Source organism: Zonotrichia albicollis, chromosome 23 (assembly GCF_047830755.1).
Source record: "Zonotrichia albicollis isolate bZonAlb1 chromosome 23, bZonAlb1.hap1, whole genome shotgun sequence".
In the NCBI taxonomy this organism is placed as follows: Eukaryota; Metazoa; Chordata; class Aves; order Passeriformes; family Passerellidae; genus Zonotrichia; species Zonotrichia albicollis.
This window is the reverse complement of record NC_133841.1, coordinates 2,012,287-2,031,413: the sequence shown is the minus strand read 5'-3', so window position 1 is coordinate 2,031,413 and position 19,127 is coordinate 2,012,287. Positions and strand designations below refer to the sequence as shown.

The window sequence follows — 19,127 nt, the reverse complement described above, 5'->3', positions numbered from 1 at the left end:
GGGTCACCCCAGCGCTGCCCGCAGTTGGGACAGTCCGGGGATCCCCAAATTTCACTTCGGCATCCCAAGTGGTCCCCCAAACCCCAAAAAGCAGCCGTGAGTGGAGGTGTCCCTGAGGGATGTCCGTGGGTGTGGGGTGCTTGGATTGAGGGGTGTCTGTGGTTTGGGGGTGTCTGCGGTTGTGTTTTTGTGTGTGTGGGGGGGTGTCCATAGCCAGGGGGTGTCCATGTTTGTGGGGTGTCTTGGATTGGGGGTGTCAGTGATTAAAGGGTGTCGTGTTTGTGGGATGTCCGTGGGTGTGGGGTGTCTTGGATTAAGGGGTGTCCGTGACTGGGGGTTATCTGTGGGTGAGGGATGCCAGTGTTTGTGGGGTGTCTTGAATTGGGGGTGTCAGTGGTTGGGGGTATCTTGGATTGAGAGGTGGCTTGGATTAAGGGGTGTCTGTGATTCGGGCTATCCGTGGGTGTGGGGTGTCAGTGATTTAGGGGTGTCCGTGATTAAGGGGTGTCTTTGACTGGGTATCAATGGGTGGGGGATGTCCGTGTTTGTGGGGTGTTTTGGATTGGGGGTGTCCGTAGTTAGGGGTATCGGGAGTTGAAGGGTGTCCATATTTTTGGGGTGTTTTGGCTTACTGACAGTGCAATTCCCGGCGGTAAGCGCAGTTGTGCAGCGGGGGTATAGCTCAGTGGTAGAGCATTTGACTGCAGATCAAGAGGTCCCCGGTTCAAATCCGGGTGCCCCCTTATTTTCCTTACCCTTTTCGAGATTCCCTACTCTTTTTCTCACCCTTTTATTTTCCCCCCAAACACCCCAACAACGAGGGGACGGGGATGAACGAACATTCCCGAAGCCCCTGAGCGCACGGGGGTCCTGCTGCCGGCTCTGGCTCCATCCCTTCCTTTCCCTTCCCATCCCATCCCAGCCCTTCCCAGTTCCATCCCCACCCCCGGGCCCGCCCCCGGCCCCGCCCGGCTCCGGCTCCGGCTCCGCTCGGTGCGCGGCTCGCGGGGGTCCCGGCCCATGGCGGGGCGCTGAGCCCCCCGACCCCCACCATGCTCTGGGGGGGCTTCTTCCTGCTCTGCCTGCTCCGAGGGGCGCTGGCCGCAGGTACGGGGGGTGCAGGGGGGGCTGGGGGGTCCCCGCAATGCCCTGGGGGGTCTGTCCGGGGGTCTGTGTGTGTCCCCCCCTCCCTCTGCTGAGCTTTAGGGGTGTCTCCGTGCGCCCCCCCCCGAGGGTGGGGGTCCCCAAAATCTCCGCAGCCAAATTGGGGTGCCCGGACCCCCCAATCTGTGCTGGGCAGCGCTGGGATAAAGCGGGGGGGCTGCTCTCGCTGCTGGGGGGTCCCCATGTAGGATTCCCCCCTCCCCACCGTGGCACGGTTGAGGCTGAGATTTTGGGGAGCTTTTGGGGGGGTCTCTGCTCTGTGGGACACCCCACACCTGCCCGCACTGTCCCCTCTGTGCCCCCCAGGCACAGAACCCCCCCTTTATCCCTACGTCCAGCCCAGCCCTGCTCCCCCCCGTGCCTCAGTTTCCCCTCCCGGAGACCTGGCAGCATAGCCCAGCCCCGGGAGCTCATTAAGCAGCAATTAGCAATTAACTCCCATGGGGCGGCGGTGGGACCCCGCTCCCCCGGGCTGGGGGGGGGGCTGTGCAGTGTCCCCGTTTGGGGACAGACGTCCCGGCTGTGTCCCCGCCGTGGGCGAGCTGCCGTCCCCACCGCCCCCGCCCGCGCCGCGCTGCCAGGAACCTCCTGATTCTCGGCAGATTTGGTCCCAAATGCCTTTTTTATCCTCCCCCCCCACTCCCCAGCCGCGTTCCGGCCTCCGCGGGGCTCGGGGGATGCGTGCGGGGCGGAGGGAGGCGGATTGGAGCTCCTTGGCACCTGCCCGGACACCTGGATCCCGTCCCAGCTTGGGATGCTTGGGGACACCGAGGGCACGGCCACACTGGTGTCACGCTGGTGTCGCACTGGTGTCACTTCAGTTGGGGTGGCTGCCGCTGCCATTTGTGGGTGCTGTTCCCAGCTGTCCCCCCACCTGGGCGCTGTCGCTGTCACCCGTCCCTGTCCCTTCCCCGCCTCTCCATCCCTGCTCACCGAGCTCAGCCCCCTCAAACTCCTGTCCCAGCCTTGCTGGGGGACACGGCTGAGCCCTCCCCGGGTGTCCCCAGGACGCCCCCCCGGCAGCGAGGGACGGAGGGCTCGGGACGCGGCCGAGGGGACCCGCATCAGCCAGGACCTGGGCGGCGGCAGCCTGGCCATCGACACCCTGCCCGCCAACGAGACCCGCATCGTGGTGAGTGTGCCCGGACCCCCGCCACGACCCCCGCCCGCATCCGTGCCCCGGACCCCGCTCTGGACCCCAGAGCTGTCCCCAGTCCGGCTCCGGTTCCGTGTGGAGCTGGATCCCACAGCCCATAGGGGTTAATTACACCCCAGATAGGATAATTACAGCCTCAGGATCGCCCGGACCCCCACCCAGATCTGTACCCCAATTCCTGTCCTGATCCGTGCCCCGGACCCCAGAGCTGTCCCCAGTCCGGCTCCGGTTCCGTGTGGGGCTGGATCCCACAGCCCATAGGGGTTAATTACACCCCAGAGAGGATAATTAGACCCAGAGTGGGTAATTACAACACTAGGATCGCCCCGGACCCCTGCCCGGATCCGTGCCCCGGACCCGCTTTGGACCCCAGAGCTGTCCCCAGTCCGGCTCCGGTTCCGTGTGGGGCTGGATCCCGGATCCCACAGGGGATAATTACACCCCAGAGAGGATAATTAGACCCAGAGTGGGTAATTACAGTCCCGAGATCGCCCCGGATCCCTGCCCGGATCCCTGCCCGCATCTGTGCCCCGGACCCGCTCTGGATCCCAGAGCTGTCCCCAGTCCGGCTCCGGTTCTGTGTAGGGCTGGATCCCACATCCCACAGGGGATAATTACACCCCAGAGAGGATAATTAGACCCAGAGTGGGTAATTACAGCCCCGAGATCGCCCCGGACCCCTGCCCGGATCCCTGCCCGCATCTGTGCCCCGGACCCCGCTCTCGTCCCCCGAGCTGTCCCAGTCCGGCTCCGGTTCCGTGTGGAGCTGGATCCCACAGCCCATAGGGGTTAATTACACCCCAGATAGGATAATTACAGCCTCAGGATCGCCCGGACCCCCACCCAGATCTGTACCCCAATCCCTGTCCTGATCCGTGCCCCGGACCCCAGAGCTGTCCCCAGTCCGGCTCCAGTTCTGTGTAGGGCTGGATCCCACATCCCACAGGGGTTAATTACACCCCAGAGAGGATAATTAGACCCAGAGTGGGTAATTACAGCCCCGAGATCGCCCCGGACCCCTGCCCGGATCCCTGCCCGCATCTGTGCCCCGGACCCCGCTCTGGATCCCAGAGCTGTCCCCAGTCCGGCTCCGGTTCCGTGTGGAGCTGGATCCCACAGCCCATAGGGGTTAATTACACCCCAGATAGGATAATTACAGCCTCAGGATCGCCCGGACCCCCACCCAGATCTGTACCCCAATCCCTGTCCTGATCCGTGCCCCGGACCCCAGAGCTGTCCCCAGTCTGGCTCCGGTTCCGTGTGGGGCTGGATCCCACATCCCACAGGGGATAATTACACCCCAGAGAGGATAATTAGACCCAGAGTGGGTAATTACAGCTCCGAGATCGCCCCGGACCCCTGCCCGGATCTGTGCCCCGATCCGGGCCTGGACCTGCTGCCGATCCCCTCCCGTCCCCAGAGCTGTCCCCAGTCCGGCTCCGGTTCCGCTGTGGGGCTGGATCCTACAGCCCATAGGGGTTAATTACACCCCAGAGAGGATAATTAGACCCAGAATGGGTAATTACAGCCCCGAGATCACCCCGGATCCCTGCACGGATCTGTGCCCTGAATCCCGCCCGGACCCCAGATCTGTCCCCAGTCCGGCTCCAGCTCCATGTGGGGCTGGATCCCGGATCCCACATCCCACAGGGGTTAATTACACCCCAGAGAGGATAATTACACCCAGCGTGGCTAATTACAACGCCGGCATCCCTCTCAGCCCTGCCCGCTCCATCCCCGGGTGCTTCGGTGACACGCGGGGACAGAGCCGCTCGCTGTCCCCTGGTGTCGAGGGGGGTCCTCGGTTCGGTGTCACCTTGTGGGACACCTCCCCCGGCTCTCCCAGCCTAATTAGCCGCCCTCAATTAGCTCCGGGTTATTTGTGGCGGCCGCGGGAGTTCCCTGCGCTCTCATTGGGGGTTGGGAGGGGTTTTTGGAGGACAATGACATGTCCCGCTGGTTTTGGTGGCACTCAGGGGACAAAGTGGCTTCTTTCACTCTGCTCCAGCTCATCCTTCAGGGACGGAGAGCAACCACGAAAAATCCCAGGGTGGAAATGTTTAAAAATACCCCAAAACCACCAGTGACGTTTTGGGGATGCTGGGGAACCGCAGGGAGGGTGTGATGGTGCTTGAGGAGGGAAAAGCAGCAATTTCCTGGGGAATTTTTGGGATCTGCCCCTGGATTGGGGCCACGGACAAGGTCACAGGTGCATCTCATCCTGTGCAAGGCCTGGAGGGGATTTTCCCCTCTCTCCTCCCAAAATACTCCAAGTTTGGGAGTATTTGAACAATATTAAATAATAAAATAAATAATGAAATCACATCAAACTTGGGGTATTTTATTATTTATTTTATTATTTATTTTATTATTTATTTTATTATTTATTTTATTATTTATTTTATTATTTAATATTTGTCAAATTTTTATTATATAATAAACAATTTTTTCCACTTTTCTCCAAAAAATATTTTTTGCCCAAACCAATTAAAAAAGCCCCAAAGAATTAAACCTACTTTCTAAAAAAACCCTTCAAAAATTCTCTCCCAAATTTCCCCTAAACTAAAACAAATACATTGTCCCGGATTTATCTGGGATTTATCTCGGATTTTCCCTGGGTTTTTCCTCGGTCTTTCCTGGATTTTTTCCTGGATTTACCCTGGGTTTTTCCTGGGTTTATCCTGGATTTTTCTGGGATTTTTCCCAGATTTTTTTCTGTATTTATCCTGGATTTTTCCTGGATTTATCCTGAATTTTTCCCTGGATTTATCCCACGTTTTTCATACATTTATCCCAGATTTTTTCTGAATTTATCTCGACTTTTTCCTGGATTTATCCCAGGATTTTCCCTGGGTTTTCCCTGGGTATGTCCCAGGATTTTCCCTGGATTTATCTCAGATTTTTCCTGGATTTATCCCTGTTTTTTCCCTGGATTTATCCCAGGTTTTTCCCTGGATTTATCCCAGGTTTTTCCCTGGGTTTATCTCAGGGTTTTTCCTGGATTTATCCCTACTTTCCTATGCTGGATTTATCCTGAATTTATCCCAGATTTATCCATGCTATCTGGGATTTTTCCAGGATTTTTCCTTGATTTTTCCTGGATTTATCCCTACTTTTCCACACTGGATTTATTCTGAGTTTATCCCAGATTTATCCATACTATCCCTGATTTTCCCTGGATTTATGCCTGGATTTATCCCGGATTTTCCCTGGACTTTCCCTGGATTTATCCTGTGTTTATCCCAGGTTTTTCCCGTTTTTTTCCGGGATTTTTCCCCCGATTTTCCCCGGATTCATCCCTACTTTGTGTCGGGCACCCTCCCACCCCGCGGTCACCCCATGCCACCGTGTCCCCTGTCCCCACAGGAGGACAACCACAGCTATTACGTGTCGCGGTTCTACGGCCCGGGGGACGCGCGGCGCCGCCAGCTCTGGGTGGACCTGGGGGCCGCCAACGGGAGCCACGTGAGGGTGCACGGGATCCTGTCCAACACGCACCGGCAGGCCTCGGTGAGCCCCGGGTGTCCTTTGTCCCCTCGGTGAGCCCCGGGTGTCCTTTGTCCCCTGGGTGTCCCCCTGTGTCCCCATGGGCAGTGGGGTCCCCGTGAGAGGCTTGGGAAGTTCCAGGGTTTGGGAAGTGTTTGGGGCCTCCTGGTTGTCCCAGGGATGAAGGAACTTGTAGGGTCTCTCTGTCCCACTCGTCTCTCTCATCCTTCTCTCTCCCATTGCTTTCCCCATCCTCTCTCTCATCCCTCTCTCTCATCCCTTTCCCCATCCTTCCTCCCCATCCCTCTCTTCCCACCTTTCTCCCCATCCCTCTCTCTCCCCATCCTTCTCTCTCCATCCCTCTCCCATCCTTCCTCCCCATTCCTCTCTCCCCATCCATCTCTCTCCCATCCCTCTCTCCCATCCTTCTCTCCCCATTCCTCTCCCATCCTTCCTCCCCATCCCTCTCTCCCATCCCTCTCTCTCATCCCTTTCCCCATCCTTCCTCCCCATCCCTCTCTCTCCATCCCTCTCTCTCCCATCCTTCTCTCTCCATCCATCCCTCTCCCATCCTTCCTCCCGATTCCTCTCTCCCCATCCCTCTCTCCCCATTCCCAGAGTTTTCCCGAGGGCTGATTGTGTCTCTCCCTCTCTCCACCCCACAGAGGATTGTCCTCTCCTTTGACTTCCCCTTCTACGGCCACCTCCTGCGGCAGGTCACCATCGCCACCGGCGGTGAGCGGGGCGGGACGCGGGATCTGTGGGATGGGATGGATGTGATGGGATGGGATCCATGGGATGGGATGGACGTGATGGGATGGGATCCATGAGATGGGATGGGATGGATGTGATAGGATGGGATCCATGGAATGGGATCCATGAGATGGGACAGGACAGGATGGCATGGTCAGGATGGGATCCATGGGATGGAACAGGACAGGATGGGATCCATGGGATGGGATGGGATGGGATGGGATCCATGGGATGGGACAGGACAGGATGGCATGGTCAGGATGGGATCCATGGGATGGAACAGGACAGGATGGGATCCATGGGATGGGATGGGATGGGATGGGATCCATGGGATGGGACAGGACAGGATGGCATGGTCAGGATGGGATCCACAGGATGGGATCCATGGGATGGGACAGGGCAGGATGGGATCCATGGGATGGGATGGACATGATGGGATGGGATCCATGAGATGGACAGGATGGGATCCACGGGATGGGATCCTTGGGATGGTCAGGATGGGATCCATGGGATGGGATCCATGGGATGGTCAGGATGGGATAGAATGGGATTAATGGGGTCCATAGGACGGGATGGGATCTGTGGGATGGGGTCCATAGGATCTGTGGGATGGGATCAATGGGATGGGAATGGGATCCATGGGATGGGATCCATGGGATTCATGGGATGAGGTCCATGGGATCGATGGGATGGGATGGAATTGATGGGATGGGACAGGATTGGATCCATGGGACGGGGTCCATGGGATCAATGGGATGGGATGGGATGGAATTGGATCCATGGGATCCATGGGATGGGATGGGACAGGATGGAATCCATGGGATGGGATCAATGAGATGGAATGGGATCCATGGGATGGGATCCATGGGATGGGATCTATGGGATCCATGAGATGGGATGGGATGGACAGGACTGGATGGGATGGGATGGGATGGGATGGGATGGACAGGCTGGGATGGGATGGACAGGATGGGATGGGATGGGATGGGATGGGATGGGATGGGATGGGATGGGATGGGATGGGATGGGATGGGATGGGATGGGATGGACAGGATGGGATGGGATGGACAGGATGGGATGCAATGCCCACAGCAGGGCCTGGACATGGCTCTGGCACTGGCTCTACCCTCACCCCCCATCCCTGAGCCCCAGCGAGCTCAGAGATCGGGGTCCAGCCCTTCCAAGCCCTCCCTGCACCCCAAATCTCCTCGGGCAATCAGCAGCTGCTGCTCCCTCTGCTCCTGCAGAGACCGGGGCGGCACAGCGGGGTCAGAGGGGCAACAAAAGGGATGGGTGAGGCAGGAAGGAGGAAGGTGACCTTCATCCTCTGCCCACCCAGGCTTCATCTTCACGGGGGACGTCATCCACCGCATGCTCACGGCCACCCAGTACATCGCCCCCCTCATGGCCAACTTCAACCCCAGCTACTCCCGAAATTCCACCGTGCAGTACCTGGACAATGGTGAGAGCAGCTCCCCCTGATCCCCCTCGGCCAGGTGGGCTGGAGACCCTCCTGTGTCAGCTCTGTCACCTGTGAAACGAAGATTTGACTCTATGTTTCAGAAGGCTTGATTTATTATTTTATTATATATTTTACATTAATATATACTATAGATTATATACATTATTATTACATTAATAGACATTATTACTATATTACAATATTACTATATAATATATATTATATAATATATAATAAATATTATATATTATATAATATATAATAGACAATATATTATATATTATATAATATAATATATATTACATTAATAATATATATTATTATATTAATAATATACATTATTATTACATTAATATATACCATACTATACTAAAGAATAGAAGAAAATATTTCATCTGAAAGCTAGCTAAGAATAGAATAAAAAAGAATGATAACAAAGGTTTGTGGCTTAAACTCTCTGTCTGAGCCAGCTGACTGTGATTGGCCATTAATTAGAAACAACCAACATGGGCCAATCAGAGATGCACCTGTTGCATTCCACAGCAGCAGATAATCAATGTTTGCATTTTGTTCCTGAGGCTTCTCAGGAGGAAAAATCTTAAAGAAAAGAATTTTTATAAAAGATACCTACGACAGTCACCCTTGAGGCAGGAACGGATCAGAAGATCCCTCTCTGTCCTCATTCCTTCTTTGTCCTTGTCCCTTCTCTGTCCCCATCCCTCTCTTTTCATCCCTCTCTGTCCCCATCCCTCTCTGTCCCCATCCCTCTCTGTCCCCATCCCTCTCTGTCCCCATCCCTCCGTGTCCCCATCCCTCCGTGTCCCCATCCCTCTCTGTCCCCATCCCTCTCTCCCATCCCTCTCTCCCATCCCTTCTCCGTGTCCTCATTCCTCTCTCCCATCCCTCTCTGTCCCCATCCCTCTCTGTCCCCATCCCTCCCTGTCCCCATCCCTTCTCTGTCCCCATCCCTCCCTGTCCCCATCCCTTCTCTGTCCCCATCCCTCCCTGTCCCCATCCCTTCTCTCTCCCCATCCCTTCTCTCTCCCCATCCCTTCTCTGTTCCCATCCCTCTCTCCCATCATTCTCTCCCCATCCCTCTCTCCCATCCCTCTCTCCCATCCCTCTCTGTCCCCATCCCTTTCTCCCATCCCTCTCTGTCCCCATCCCTCTCTCCCATCCCTCTCTGTCCCCATCCCTTCTCTGTCCCCATCCTTCTCTGTCCCCATCCCTCTCTGTCCCCATCCCTCTCTCCCATCCCTCTCTGTCCCCATCCCTCTCTGTCCCCATCCCTCTCTGTCCCCATCCCTTCTCTGTCCCCATCCTTCTCTGTCCCCATCCCTCTCTGTCCCCATCCCTCTCTCCCATCCCTCTCTGTCCCCATCCCTCTATGTCCCCATCCCTCTCTGTCCCTATCCCTCTCTCCCATCATTCTCTCCCCATCCCTCTCTCCCATCCCTTTCTCCCATCCCTCTCTGTCCCCATCCCTCTCTCCCCACCCCACTTTGCTCCGCTCCCAGTGGCTGTGCAGGTTGTGGGGTGGAGGTTGGATGGAGCAGGGGGAGAGGGAAGGCCTGAGCAGCTGTGCTCGCCCCCAGGGACGGTGTTTGTGGTGCAGTGGGACAAGGTTTACCTGCAGGGCAAGGAGGACATGGGCAGCTTCACCTTCCAGGCCGCCCTGCACAGCAGCGGGAGGATTGTGTTCGGCTACGAGGAGGTGAGGGGACGGGGCAGGAGGGTTCCCGTGGGGCTGGGCATGCCTGGGATGTGTGCCAGCCTCTGTGCCACCCTGTGTCCCTGCAGATCCCGGTGCCAGTGCTGCAGATCAGCGCCAGCCAGCACCCGGTCAAGGCCGGGCTCTCCGACGCCTTCATGGTGCTCAACCCTTCTCCCGACGTGCCTGGTGAGCGCCTGGGGAGCTGAGCCCGCGGGGTTTGGGGTGGGATCTTCGTCTGGGGGTTTTGGGGTGGGATCTTCGTCTGGGGGGGTTTGGGGTGGGATCTTCGTCTGGGGGGTTCGGGGTGGGATTGTCATCTTGGGGGGTTTGGGGTGGGATCCTCGTCTTGGGGGTTTGGGGTGGGATCTTCATCTGGGGGTGTTCGGGATGAGATTGTCATCTTGGGGGGTTCGGGGTGGGATCTTCATCTTGGGGGTTCGGGGTGGGATCTTCATCTTGGGGGTTTGGGGTGAGATCTTCGTCTTGGGGGGGTTTGGGGTGGGATCCTCATCTTGGGGGGTTTGGGGTGGGATCTTCATCTGGGGGGTTTGGTGTGGGATCCTCGTCTTGGGGGTTTGGGGTGAGATCTTCGTCTTGGGGGTTTGGGGTGGGATCCTCATCTTGGGGGGTTTGGGGTGAAATCCTCGTCTTGGGGGGTTTGGGGTGGGATCCTCATCCTGGGGGTTTTGGGGTGGGATCCTCATCTTGGGGGTTTTGGGGTGGGATCCTCATCCTGGGGGGTTTGGGGTGGGATCTTCGTCTTGGGGGTTTGGGGTGAGATCTTCGTCTTGGGGGGTTTGGGGTGGGATCCTCGTCTTGGGGGGTTTGGGGTGGGATCCTCGTCTTGGGGGTTTTGGGGTGGGATCCTCGTCTTGGGGGTTTGGGGTGGGATCCTTATCTTGGGGGTTTTGGGGTGGGATCCTCGTCTTGGGGGTTTGGGGTGAGATCTTCGTCTTGGGGGTTTGGGGTGGGATCCTCGTCCCGGGGTGTTCGGGGTGGGATCTTCGTCTTGGGGGGTTTGGGGTGAAATCCTCATCTTGGGGGTTTTGGGGTGGGATCCTCATCTTGGGGGTTTGGGGTGCAATCCTCATCTTGGGGGGTTTTGGGGTGCAATCCTCATCTTGGGGGGTTTGGGGTGAAATCCTCGTCTTGGGGGGTTTGGGGTGGGATCTTCGTCTGGGGGTGTTCGGGATGGGATTGTCATCTTGGGGGGGTTCGGGGTGGGATCCTCATCTTGGGGGGTTCAGGGTGAGATCTTCGTCTTGGGGGGTTCGGGGTGGGATCCTCATCTTGGGGGTTTGGGGTGGGATTGTCATCTTGGGGGTTTTGGGGTGCAATCCTCCTCTTGGGGGGTTTGGGGTGGTATCTTCGTCTGGGGGTGTTCGGGGTGGGATCCTCATCCTGGGGGGGTTTGGGGTGAAATCCTCGTCTGGGGGGGTTTGGGGTGGGATCCTCATCTTGGGGGGTTTTGGGGTGAAATCCTCATCTTGGGGGGTTCAGGGTGGGATCCTCATCTTGGGGGTTTTGGGGTGAAATCCTCATCCTGGGGGGTTTGGGGTGGGATTGTCATCTTGGGGGGTTTGGGGTGAAATCCTCGTCTTGGGGGGTTTGGGGTGAGATCTTCGTCTTGGGGGGTTCGGGGTGGGATCCTCATCTTGGGGGGTTTTGGGGTGGGATCTTCGTCTTGGGGGGTTTGGGGTGCGATCCTCATCTTGGGGGTTTTGGGGTGAGATCCTCGTCTTGGGGGTTTTGGGGTGCGATCCTCATCTTGGGGGGTTTGGAGTGGGATTGTCATCTTGGGGGGTTTTGGGGTGGGATCTTCGTCTGGGGGGGTTCGGGGTGGGATCCTCATCCTGGGGTTTTTGGGGTGAAATCCTCGTCTGGGGGGGTTCGGGGTGCGATCTTCATCTTGGGGGTTTGGGGTGGGATCCTCATCTTGGGGGGTTCGGGGTGGGATCCTCATCTTGGGGGGTTTTGGGGTGGGATCCGCATCTTGGGGGTTTTGGGGTGGGATCCTCGTCTTGGGGGGGTTTGGGGTGGGATTGTCATCTTGGGGGGTTTGGGGTGCAATCCTCCTCTTGGGGGGTTTGGGGTGAGATCTTCGTCTTGGGGGGTTTTGGGGTGGGATCCTCATCTTGGAGGGTTTCAGGGTGGGAGGATGCCCTGCTTGGATTCACAGCAAGTGTGAGGAGGAGTGTGGGGTTTGCCTGCCCCTCATGTTCCCTGGGACCCTTTTTGGGACCCCTTTTTGGGACTCCTTTTTGGGACCCCTTTCTGGGATCTCCCTTTTTGGGTTCTCTTTTTGGGTTCCCTTTTTGGGCTCCCTTTTTGGGCTCCCTTTTTGGGTTCCCTTTTTGGGACCCCTTTTTGGGACCCCTTTTTGGGACCCCTTTTTGGGACCCCTTTCTGGGATCCCTTTTTGGGTTCCCTTTTTGGGTTCCCTTTTTGGGTTCCCTTTTTGGGACCCCATTTCGGGACTCCTTTACGGGACCCCTTTTTGGGATCCCATTTTGGGATCCCTTTTTGGGGTGCATCTCCCCATGGCCTCACGCTCTGGCTGGAGCTTTGCCCAGTCCACAACCTGCAGGAGCTTTTCCCCCATTCCCAGCTGATGAGGAAGAGGAAGAGGAGGGAAATCCAGCCCTTCCTCAATTCCAAAGGGGTGAGGCAGGAGGAGATTTTTGGGGGGAAGCAGCTGCAGGAGCCCTGGGAGGTGCCTTGAGAAGGCTGAGCTGGAACTGAGGCCAAAATTCCAGAATAAAGCAGGGATTTATCGAAAGCATCTCCTCCATGGATCCAGCCAGGGCTGCACCCAAGGTGAACCAAAATGGTCACAAAATGAACCCAAAATGAACCCAAATAGTCCCAAAATGCACGACTGCTCACGAGGTCTCACTTTTATTCTGCTCCATTTGCATATTGGATTTAATTGTCCCATTCCAGCTTCAGCCCAGGCAGTCCCATCCTTGTTTTTCTCTCTCCAGCCCACGGTGTTTGTGCTCTTGGGGCTGAGATTTGGATCATTTGTCCTTGGTGCCCAGCTGGAGCAGGAATTGTTTTGTCTCCCTGCTCTGTGCACAGAGCTCACCATCCCATAATATGAAGCCCAGACCCACACACTAAAACAGCACAGAATCTAAAAAAATATAAAAATTAAAAACTGAGGCATCAGGGGGGAGTGAGTCAGAGCCCAGTGATGTTTGTTTGGAGCTGTTTGGGAGCGGCTCAGGGCTGGAGCCTGGCCCGGGCTGGGCTGGGCTAAACTGGGCTGGACTGGGCTGGACTGGGCTGAACTGGGCTGAACTGGGCTGGGCAGGGTCAGCTCCCAGCCCGTTGGATGAAGATTTTTCTGCCCCAGAGATAGGACAACTGAGAGGATTTAAAAAAAAATTTATTCTATTTTCAGTCTCATGTGAAGGGTGGGACAACACAGATGTTATCATTAACTCCATCACAACCAGAAGCCAATTATTTCCTAATTACAACACATTACAAGTGGTTTTTTGGCTTTTTTTTTTTTCAGTTTTCCCCTTAACGAACAGATGACACAAACCCCAACCCATCCTCACTCCTGGCAGACTTGGAGAATTTGGATTTTGAGGGTGGAATTGGGAATTGAGAATGGATTTCCTACAAATCCATTTCCCAGGCCAGCCCTCCTGCAAGGGCACAGCCCCACACCTGGGGCCACCTTTGCCTTTCAGCAGCTCCTCCAGAGCCTGGCCCAGCCCTGGGCAGGGGGTTTGAGCCTGGCCCAGCCCTGGGCAGGGGGTTTAAGCCTGGCCCAGCCCTGGGCAGGGGGGTTTGAGCCTGGCCCAGCCCTGGGCAGGGGGGTTTAAGCCTGGCCCAGCCCTGGGCAGGGGGTTTAAGCCTTTCAGGGGGGTTTTAGCCCGGTTTAAAGCTCCAACTCCGTTGCAGAGTCGCGGCGCCGCACAATCTACGAGTACCACCGCGTGGAGCTGGACACCAGCAGGATCAGCAGCCGGTCAGCTGTGGAGTTCACCCCGCTGCCCAGTGAGTGCCCCTGCCCCTGGGCACCCCAAATGCCCCCCAAAAACCCCAGCAGGGCCTGGATCCCAGCGTGAGGAGGGCTGGTGGTGGTGGTGCCCATCTCCAGGGGTTTGGGTGTCGTAGGAAGGAGACCAGGACACCAGATGGTTCATCACAGGCCCAGTCCAATTTATTGAAGAAAGTATCAAACACTTATACAGTAAATAATAAGCTTATGAATATTCTGTAAGCCAAGCAATCTATTGGTTAAACTATACCATGAACTCTTCCTCATTCCTTAGGGGTTACATCTCTCTTTTCTCTTCTCTCTGTCACTGTTTGTTATCCTACCACAGCCAGGCCCAAGGACACGCTGTCTATGCAGGTGCAGGACTTGGAATTAGCCACGGTTTTGTACTTTTCCAGTCTCTCTAGTCAGCTAAATTCCCAACATTTGGGGTCTTTGGGGTGGTGGAGGGAGGGGGTGATGGCAGCTGGGAGCAGCTCAGCGCCACCCTGGGGTCTCCAGTCTGTCCTGGGGTCCCTGGAGAGCAGCTCAGCCTGTCCTGGGGTCCCCAGCTTCTCCTTGGGTCACCAGAGAGCAGCTCAGACTGTCCTGGGGTCCCCAGGGAGCAGCTCAGACTGTTCTGGGGTCCCTGGGGTGCAGCTCAGCTCCACCCTGGGGTCTCCAACCCATCCTGGGGTCCCCAGAGAGCAGCTCACCCCATCATGGGGTCCTCAGGGAGGAGCTCACCCCCATTCTGGGGTCCCCGGGGAATAGCTTAGCCCCACCCTGGGGTCTCCAGCCCATTCTGGGGTCCCTGGAGAGCAGCTCAGCCCATCCTGGGGTTCCCAGCTCAGCCTGTCCTGGGGTCTCCAGCTTGTCCTGGGGTCCCTGGGGTGCAGCTCAGACTGTCCTGGGGTCCCTGGGGTGCAGCTGAGCCCCACCCTGGGGTCTCCAACCCATCCTGGGGTCCCCAGAGAGCAGCTCACCCCATCCTGGGGTCCCCAGTTCAGCCTGTCCTGGGGTCTCCAGCTTGTCCTGGGGTCCCTGAGGAGCAGCTCAGCCTGTCCTGGGGTCTCCAGCTTGTCCTTGGGTCCCCAGGGAGCAGCTCAGACTGTCCTGGGGTCCCTGGGGTGCAGCTCAGCCCCACCCTGGGGTCTCCAACCCATCCTGGGGTTCCTGGGGAGCAGCTCACCCCATCCTGGGACCCCCAGCTCAGCCTGGCCTGGGGTCTCCAGAGACCAGCTCACCCCCACTCTGGGGTCTCCAGCCCATCCTGGGGTCCTCAGGGAGCAGCTGACTCTGTCCTGGGGTCCCCAGCTTGTCCTGGGGTTCCTGAGGTGCAGCTCAGCCCCACTCTGGGGTCTCCAGCCCATCCTGGGGTCCCCAGCTCAGCCCATTCTGGGGTCCTCAGGGAGCAGCTGATCCTGCCCTGGGATCCCCAGCTCCCCTTGTCCTGAGGTCTCCAGCCCATCCTGGGGTCTCCAGCCCACCCTGGGGTCTCCAGCCCATCCTGGGGTCCCCAGCCCATCCTGAGATCCCCAGCTCACCTTGTCCTGGGATCCCTAGCCCACCCTGGGGTCTCCAGCCCACCCTGGGGTCCCCAGCCCACCCTGGGGTCTCCAGCCCACTCTGGGGTCCCCAGCCCACTCTGGGGTCCCCAGCCCACTCTGGGGTCTCCAGCCCACCCTGGGGTCCCCAGCCCACCCTGGGGTCCCCAGCCCACCCTGGGGTCTCCAGCCCATCCTGGGGTCTCCAGCCCATTCTGGGGTCTCCAGCCCACCCTGGGGTCTCCAGCCCACCCTGGGATCCCCAGCTCACCTTGTCCTGGGGTCTCCAGCCCACCCTGGGGTCTCCAGCCCATCCTGGGGTCCCCAGCCCACCCTGGGGTCTCCAGCCCACTCTGGGGTCTCCAGCCCATTCTGGGGTCTCCAGCCCACTCTGGGGTCTCCAGCCCACTCTGGGGTCCCCAGCCCATTCTGGGGTCTCCAGCCCATTCTGGGGTCCCCAGCCCATTCTGGGGTCCCCAGCCCATTCTGGGGTCTCCAGCCCGTCCTGGGGTCTCCAGCCCACCCTGGGGTCCCCAGCCCATCCCGGGGTCTCCAGCCCACCCTGGGGTCCCCAGCCCACCCTGGGGTCTCCAGCCCACTCTGGGGTCTCCAGCCCACCCTGGGGTCCCCAGCCCATTCTGGGGTCCCCAGTTCAGCCCACTCTGGGGTCCTCAGGCAGCAGCTGATCCTGCCCTGGGGTCCCCAGCTCACCTTGTCCTGGGGTCTCCAGCCCACCCTGGGGTCTCCAGCCCATCCTGGGATCTCCAGCCCATTCTGGGATCTCCAGCCCACCCTGGGGTCCCCAGCCCATCCTGGGGTCTCCAGCCCACCCTGGGATCCCCAGCTCACCTTGTCCTGGGGTCTCCAGCCCACCCTGGGGTCTCCAGCCCATCCTGGGATCTCCAGCCCATTCTGGGATCTCCAGCCCACCCTGGGGTCCCCAGCCCATCCTGGGGTCTCCAGCCCATTCTGGGGTCCCCAGCCCATCCTGGGATCCCCAGCCCACTCTGGGGTCTCCAGCCCATTCTGGGGTCCCCAGCCCATCCTGGGGTCTCCAGCCCATCCTGGGGTCCCCAGCCCATTCTGGGGTCTCCAGCCCACCCTGGGGTCCCCAGGGATCAGCTGGCCCTGTGCTGGGCAGTGCTGGGGACATTTGTGTTTCTCTCTGTGCTGTCCCAGCCTGCCTGCAGCCTCTCCCCTCTCTCCTCTCTCTGTTTTCCGCAGCCTGCCTGCAGCACCGGAGCTGTGAAACGTGCCTGAGCTCGGAGCTGACCTTCAACTGCAGCTGGTGCCACGTCCTGCAGAGGTGCTGCCCCCATCCCCTCTCCCCTGCTGCTCTTTCCATCCTTTTTCTGGGATAATTTCCCCTTTTTTGTTGTTTTTTGGGGCGCCGAGTGCCGCTCTCGGCCCCACAGTTGCGTTCAGCCGTGACCTGATCTCCAATTCCAAGCCACTCCAAAGCTGCATTTCCTGGGGGTTTTTTTAGTCCTGGAGCAAGCTGGGACCTGAGGCAGGACTCAGATTTTTGTCAGCGAGCTTAAAAATGAGGGAAATTTGTCCAGATTTGGGTTGGGATCGGTGGAAGGGCAGGGAGGGGACGGACAGCAGGGAGGGGACAGCGCTGGGGACAACCCCTGTTTGCAGGAATGGGGCCAGCAGAGGTTTGGGGTGGAATTTTTGGATTTTTTTGGGGTTGCACGGAGGACGTGGAGCTGTCCCTGCTCTCCCCCAGCTCGGGCAGGGCTGTGCCGAGCGGATTTAATGAGATGGAGCTGCAGGGTTGATTGAGAGCCGGCGCCAGGGGAGGGGACCCACTAACACAGATCCTGTGCCAACCCCGCTCTGCCACCCCCTCCGTGTCCCCTGAGCCACCCCAAAGCAGCTCGGGGACACCCTGGTGGCGCTTGGTGGCAAGGGGACATTCTGGTGCTGGGGTGGCTTTGGTGACAGAGCTCGAGGCTGGGTCTGGTTTGGGCTGAGCTTTGTTTTCAAACCCTTCCTTGTCCTGCTGGTTCCCCGATGCCGGGGGTTTGGGAAATGGGGATTTGTCAGAGCCTGGAATGGGCTGGGTTGGGGAGAGACCTCAAATCCCACTCAGTGCCACCCCAGTGCCACCCCAGTGCCACCAGTGTCACCCCAGGGCCACCCCAGTGCCACCATGGCCACCCCAGTGCCACCTCAGTGCCACCAGTGCCACCAGTGCCACCCCAGGGCCACCCCAGTGCCACCAGTGCCACCTCCCACTGTCGCAGGGTGACACTGCCAGGGATCCAGGGCAGCCACAGCTGCTCTGGGAATCCCATCCCAGCCCTTTTCCACCCTCTTTAACCCCTTTCCACCCTCTTTAACCCTTTATCATCCTCGTTAAACCTTTCTCATCCCCTTTAACCCTATTTCACCCTATTTCACCCTATTTCACCCTATTTAACCCTATTTAACCCTTTCTCACCCTCCCTTAACCCCTTTCCACCCTCTTTAACCCTTTCCCATCCTCTTTAACCCTTTCTCACCCTCCTCTAACCCTTTCTCACCCTATTTAACCCCTTTTCACCCTCTTTAACCCTTTTCCACCATCTTTGACCCCTTTTCCCCCTCCTCTAACCCTTTCTCCCCCTATTTAACCATTTCCCACCCTCTTTAACCCCTTTCCCTCCTCCTCTAAATCTTTTCCATCTCCTTTAACCCCTTGTCACCATCTTTAACCCTTTCCCATCCTCCTCCGAGCCTTTCTCACCCCCTTTAACGCTTTTCCACCCTCCTTTAACACTTTTCCACCCTCTTTAACCCTTTCCCATCCTCTTTAACCCTTTCTCACCCTATTTAACCCTTTCTCACCTTCTTTAACCCTTTCTCACCCTCTTTAACCCCTTTCCCTCCTCCTCTAACTCTTTTCCATCTCCTTTAACCCCTTGTCACCCTCTTTAACCCTTTTCCATCCTCTTTAACCCTTTCTCACCCTCCTCTAACCCTTTTCCACCCTCTTTAACCCTTTTCCACCCTCTTTAACCCTTTCTCACCCAGCTGCTGCTGTTCCTTCCTGTCCCCTGGCTGCCAGCCCTGTGTCCCCTGTGAACATCTCAGCTTCCCAGTGGAAGGAAGGTTCTGGAAACGCAGCTCTGGAGCAGGAGGGGCCGCTGTCACCCCTGCCTTCTGCAGATCTTCCCCAGTCAGCTCCAGCCTTGGAGCCGCCGTCCCAACCTCGTGATTCCAACCCCTTAAATAATAAAAATCTGTAAATTTATTTTTGTTTTTAACCTCTGCTGAGCCCATGATTGTGACAGGAACTCGGAGTTTTCTTTGTGGTTTTTCTCCTGTCCCCGGCGGGTAAATGGATTTTTTTGCAGGGTTTTTTTGGGAGTTTGGGCCTTTCCAAAGGTCGGAGCGCTGTTCCTGCGGGGAATTCTCGGGCTGGATTTTGCCTGCTGTCAGCTGGAGCTCCCGCCGTGTTTTTCCTGTGCAGATGTTGCTGGAAGGAGCCCAGGGAGCCTCGTGGGTGTCACAGCCCTGCCCTGGCACCGAGCGCGGGGAGCGGAAACTCAAACTCGGCCCAGGCCTCTCGCCTCGTTTCCCCTCTCCTTTTCTCCTCGTTTCCCCTCTCCTTTTTTCCTCATTTTTCTCTTGTTTTATCCTGGTTTCCCCTCTCATTTTTCCTGATATTTCCCTCTCCTTTTCTCCCAATTTCCCATCTCCTTTACTCCTGATTTTTCCTTCTCCTTTTCCCCCTGATTTTCCCTCTCCTTTTCTCCTCATTTCCCTCTTCTTTTATCCTCATTTTCTCTCTCCCTTTCTTCTGATTTCCCCTCTCCTCTCATCATTTCCCTCTCCTTTTCTCCTCGTTTCCCCTCCCC

The 19,127-nt window shown here is 57.5% G+C and overlaps 1 protein-coding gene and 1 non-coding gene across 3 annotated transcripts in view; both read left to right on the top strand.

Moving 5' to 3' along the window:
- Positions 1-671: 671 nt before the first annotated feature.
- TRNAC-GCA (transfer RNA cysteine (anticodon GCA)) lies at positions 672-743 on the top strand. Its single transcript has one exon. It is a non-coding gene; the product is annotated as a tRNA-Cys (tRNA).
- Positions 744-942: 199 nt separating this feature from the next.
- PLXDC1 (plexin domain containing 1) overlaps positions 943-19,127 on the top strand; it is a 38,437-nt gene continuing 20,252 nt past the window's right edge. The window contains exons 1-9 of one of the 2 annotated variants that reach the window (XR_012583568.1): positions 943-1,107; positions 2,172-2,296; positions 5,687-5,830; positions 6,472-6,541; positions 7,899-8,021; positions 9,617-9,735; positions 9,822-9,921; positions 13,654-13,749; positions 16,504-16,585. Coding sequence is in view for 1 of the 2 variants with exons in the window: in XM_074557544.1 (XP_074413645.1) it covers positions 1,053-1,107; positions 2,172-2,296; positions 5,687-5,830; positions 6,472-6,541; positions 7,899-8,021; positions 9,617-9,735; positions 9,822-9,921; positions 13,654-13,749; positions 16,504-16,585 (914 nt within the window). In the remaining variant the exon portion in view is untranslated. The remainder of the gene's footprint in view (positions 1,108-2,171; positions 2,297-5,686; positions 5,831-6,471; positions 6,542-7,898; positions 8,022-9,616; positions 9,736-9,821; positions 9,922-13,653; positions 13,750-16,503; positions 16,586-19,127) is intronic. The other variant, XM_074557544.1, reaches the window with a different exon arrangement.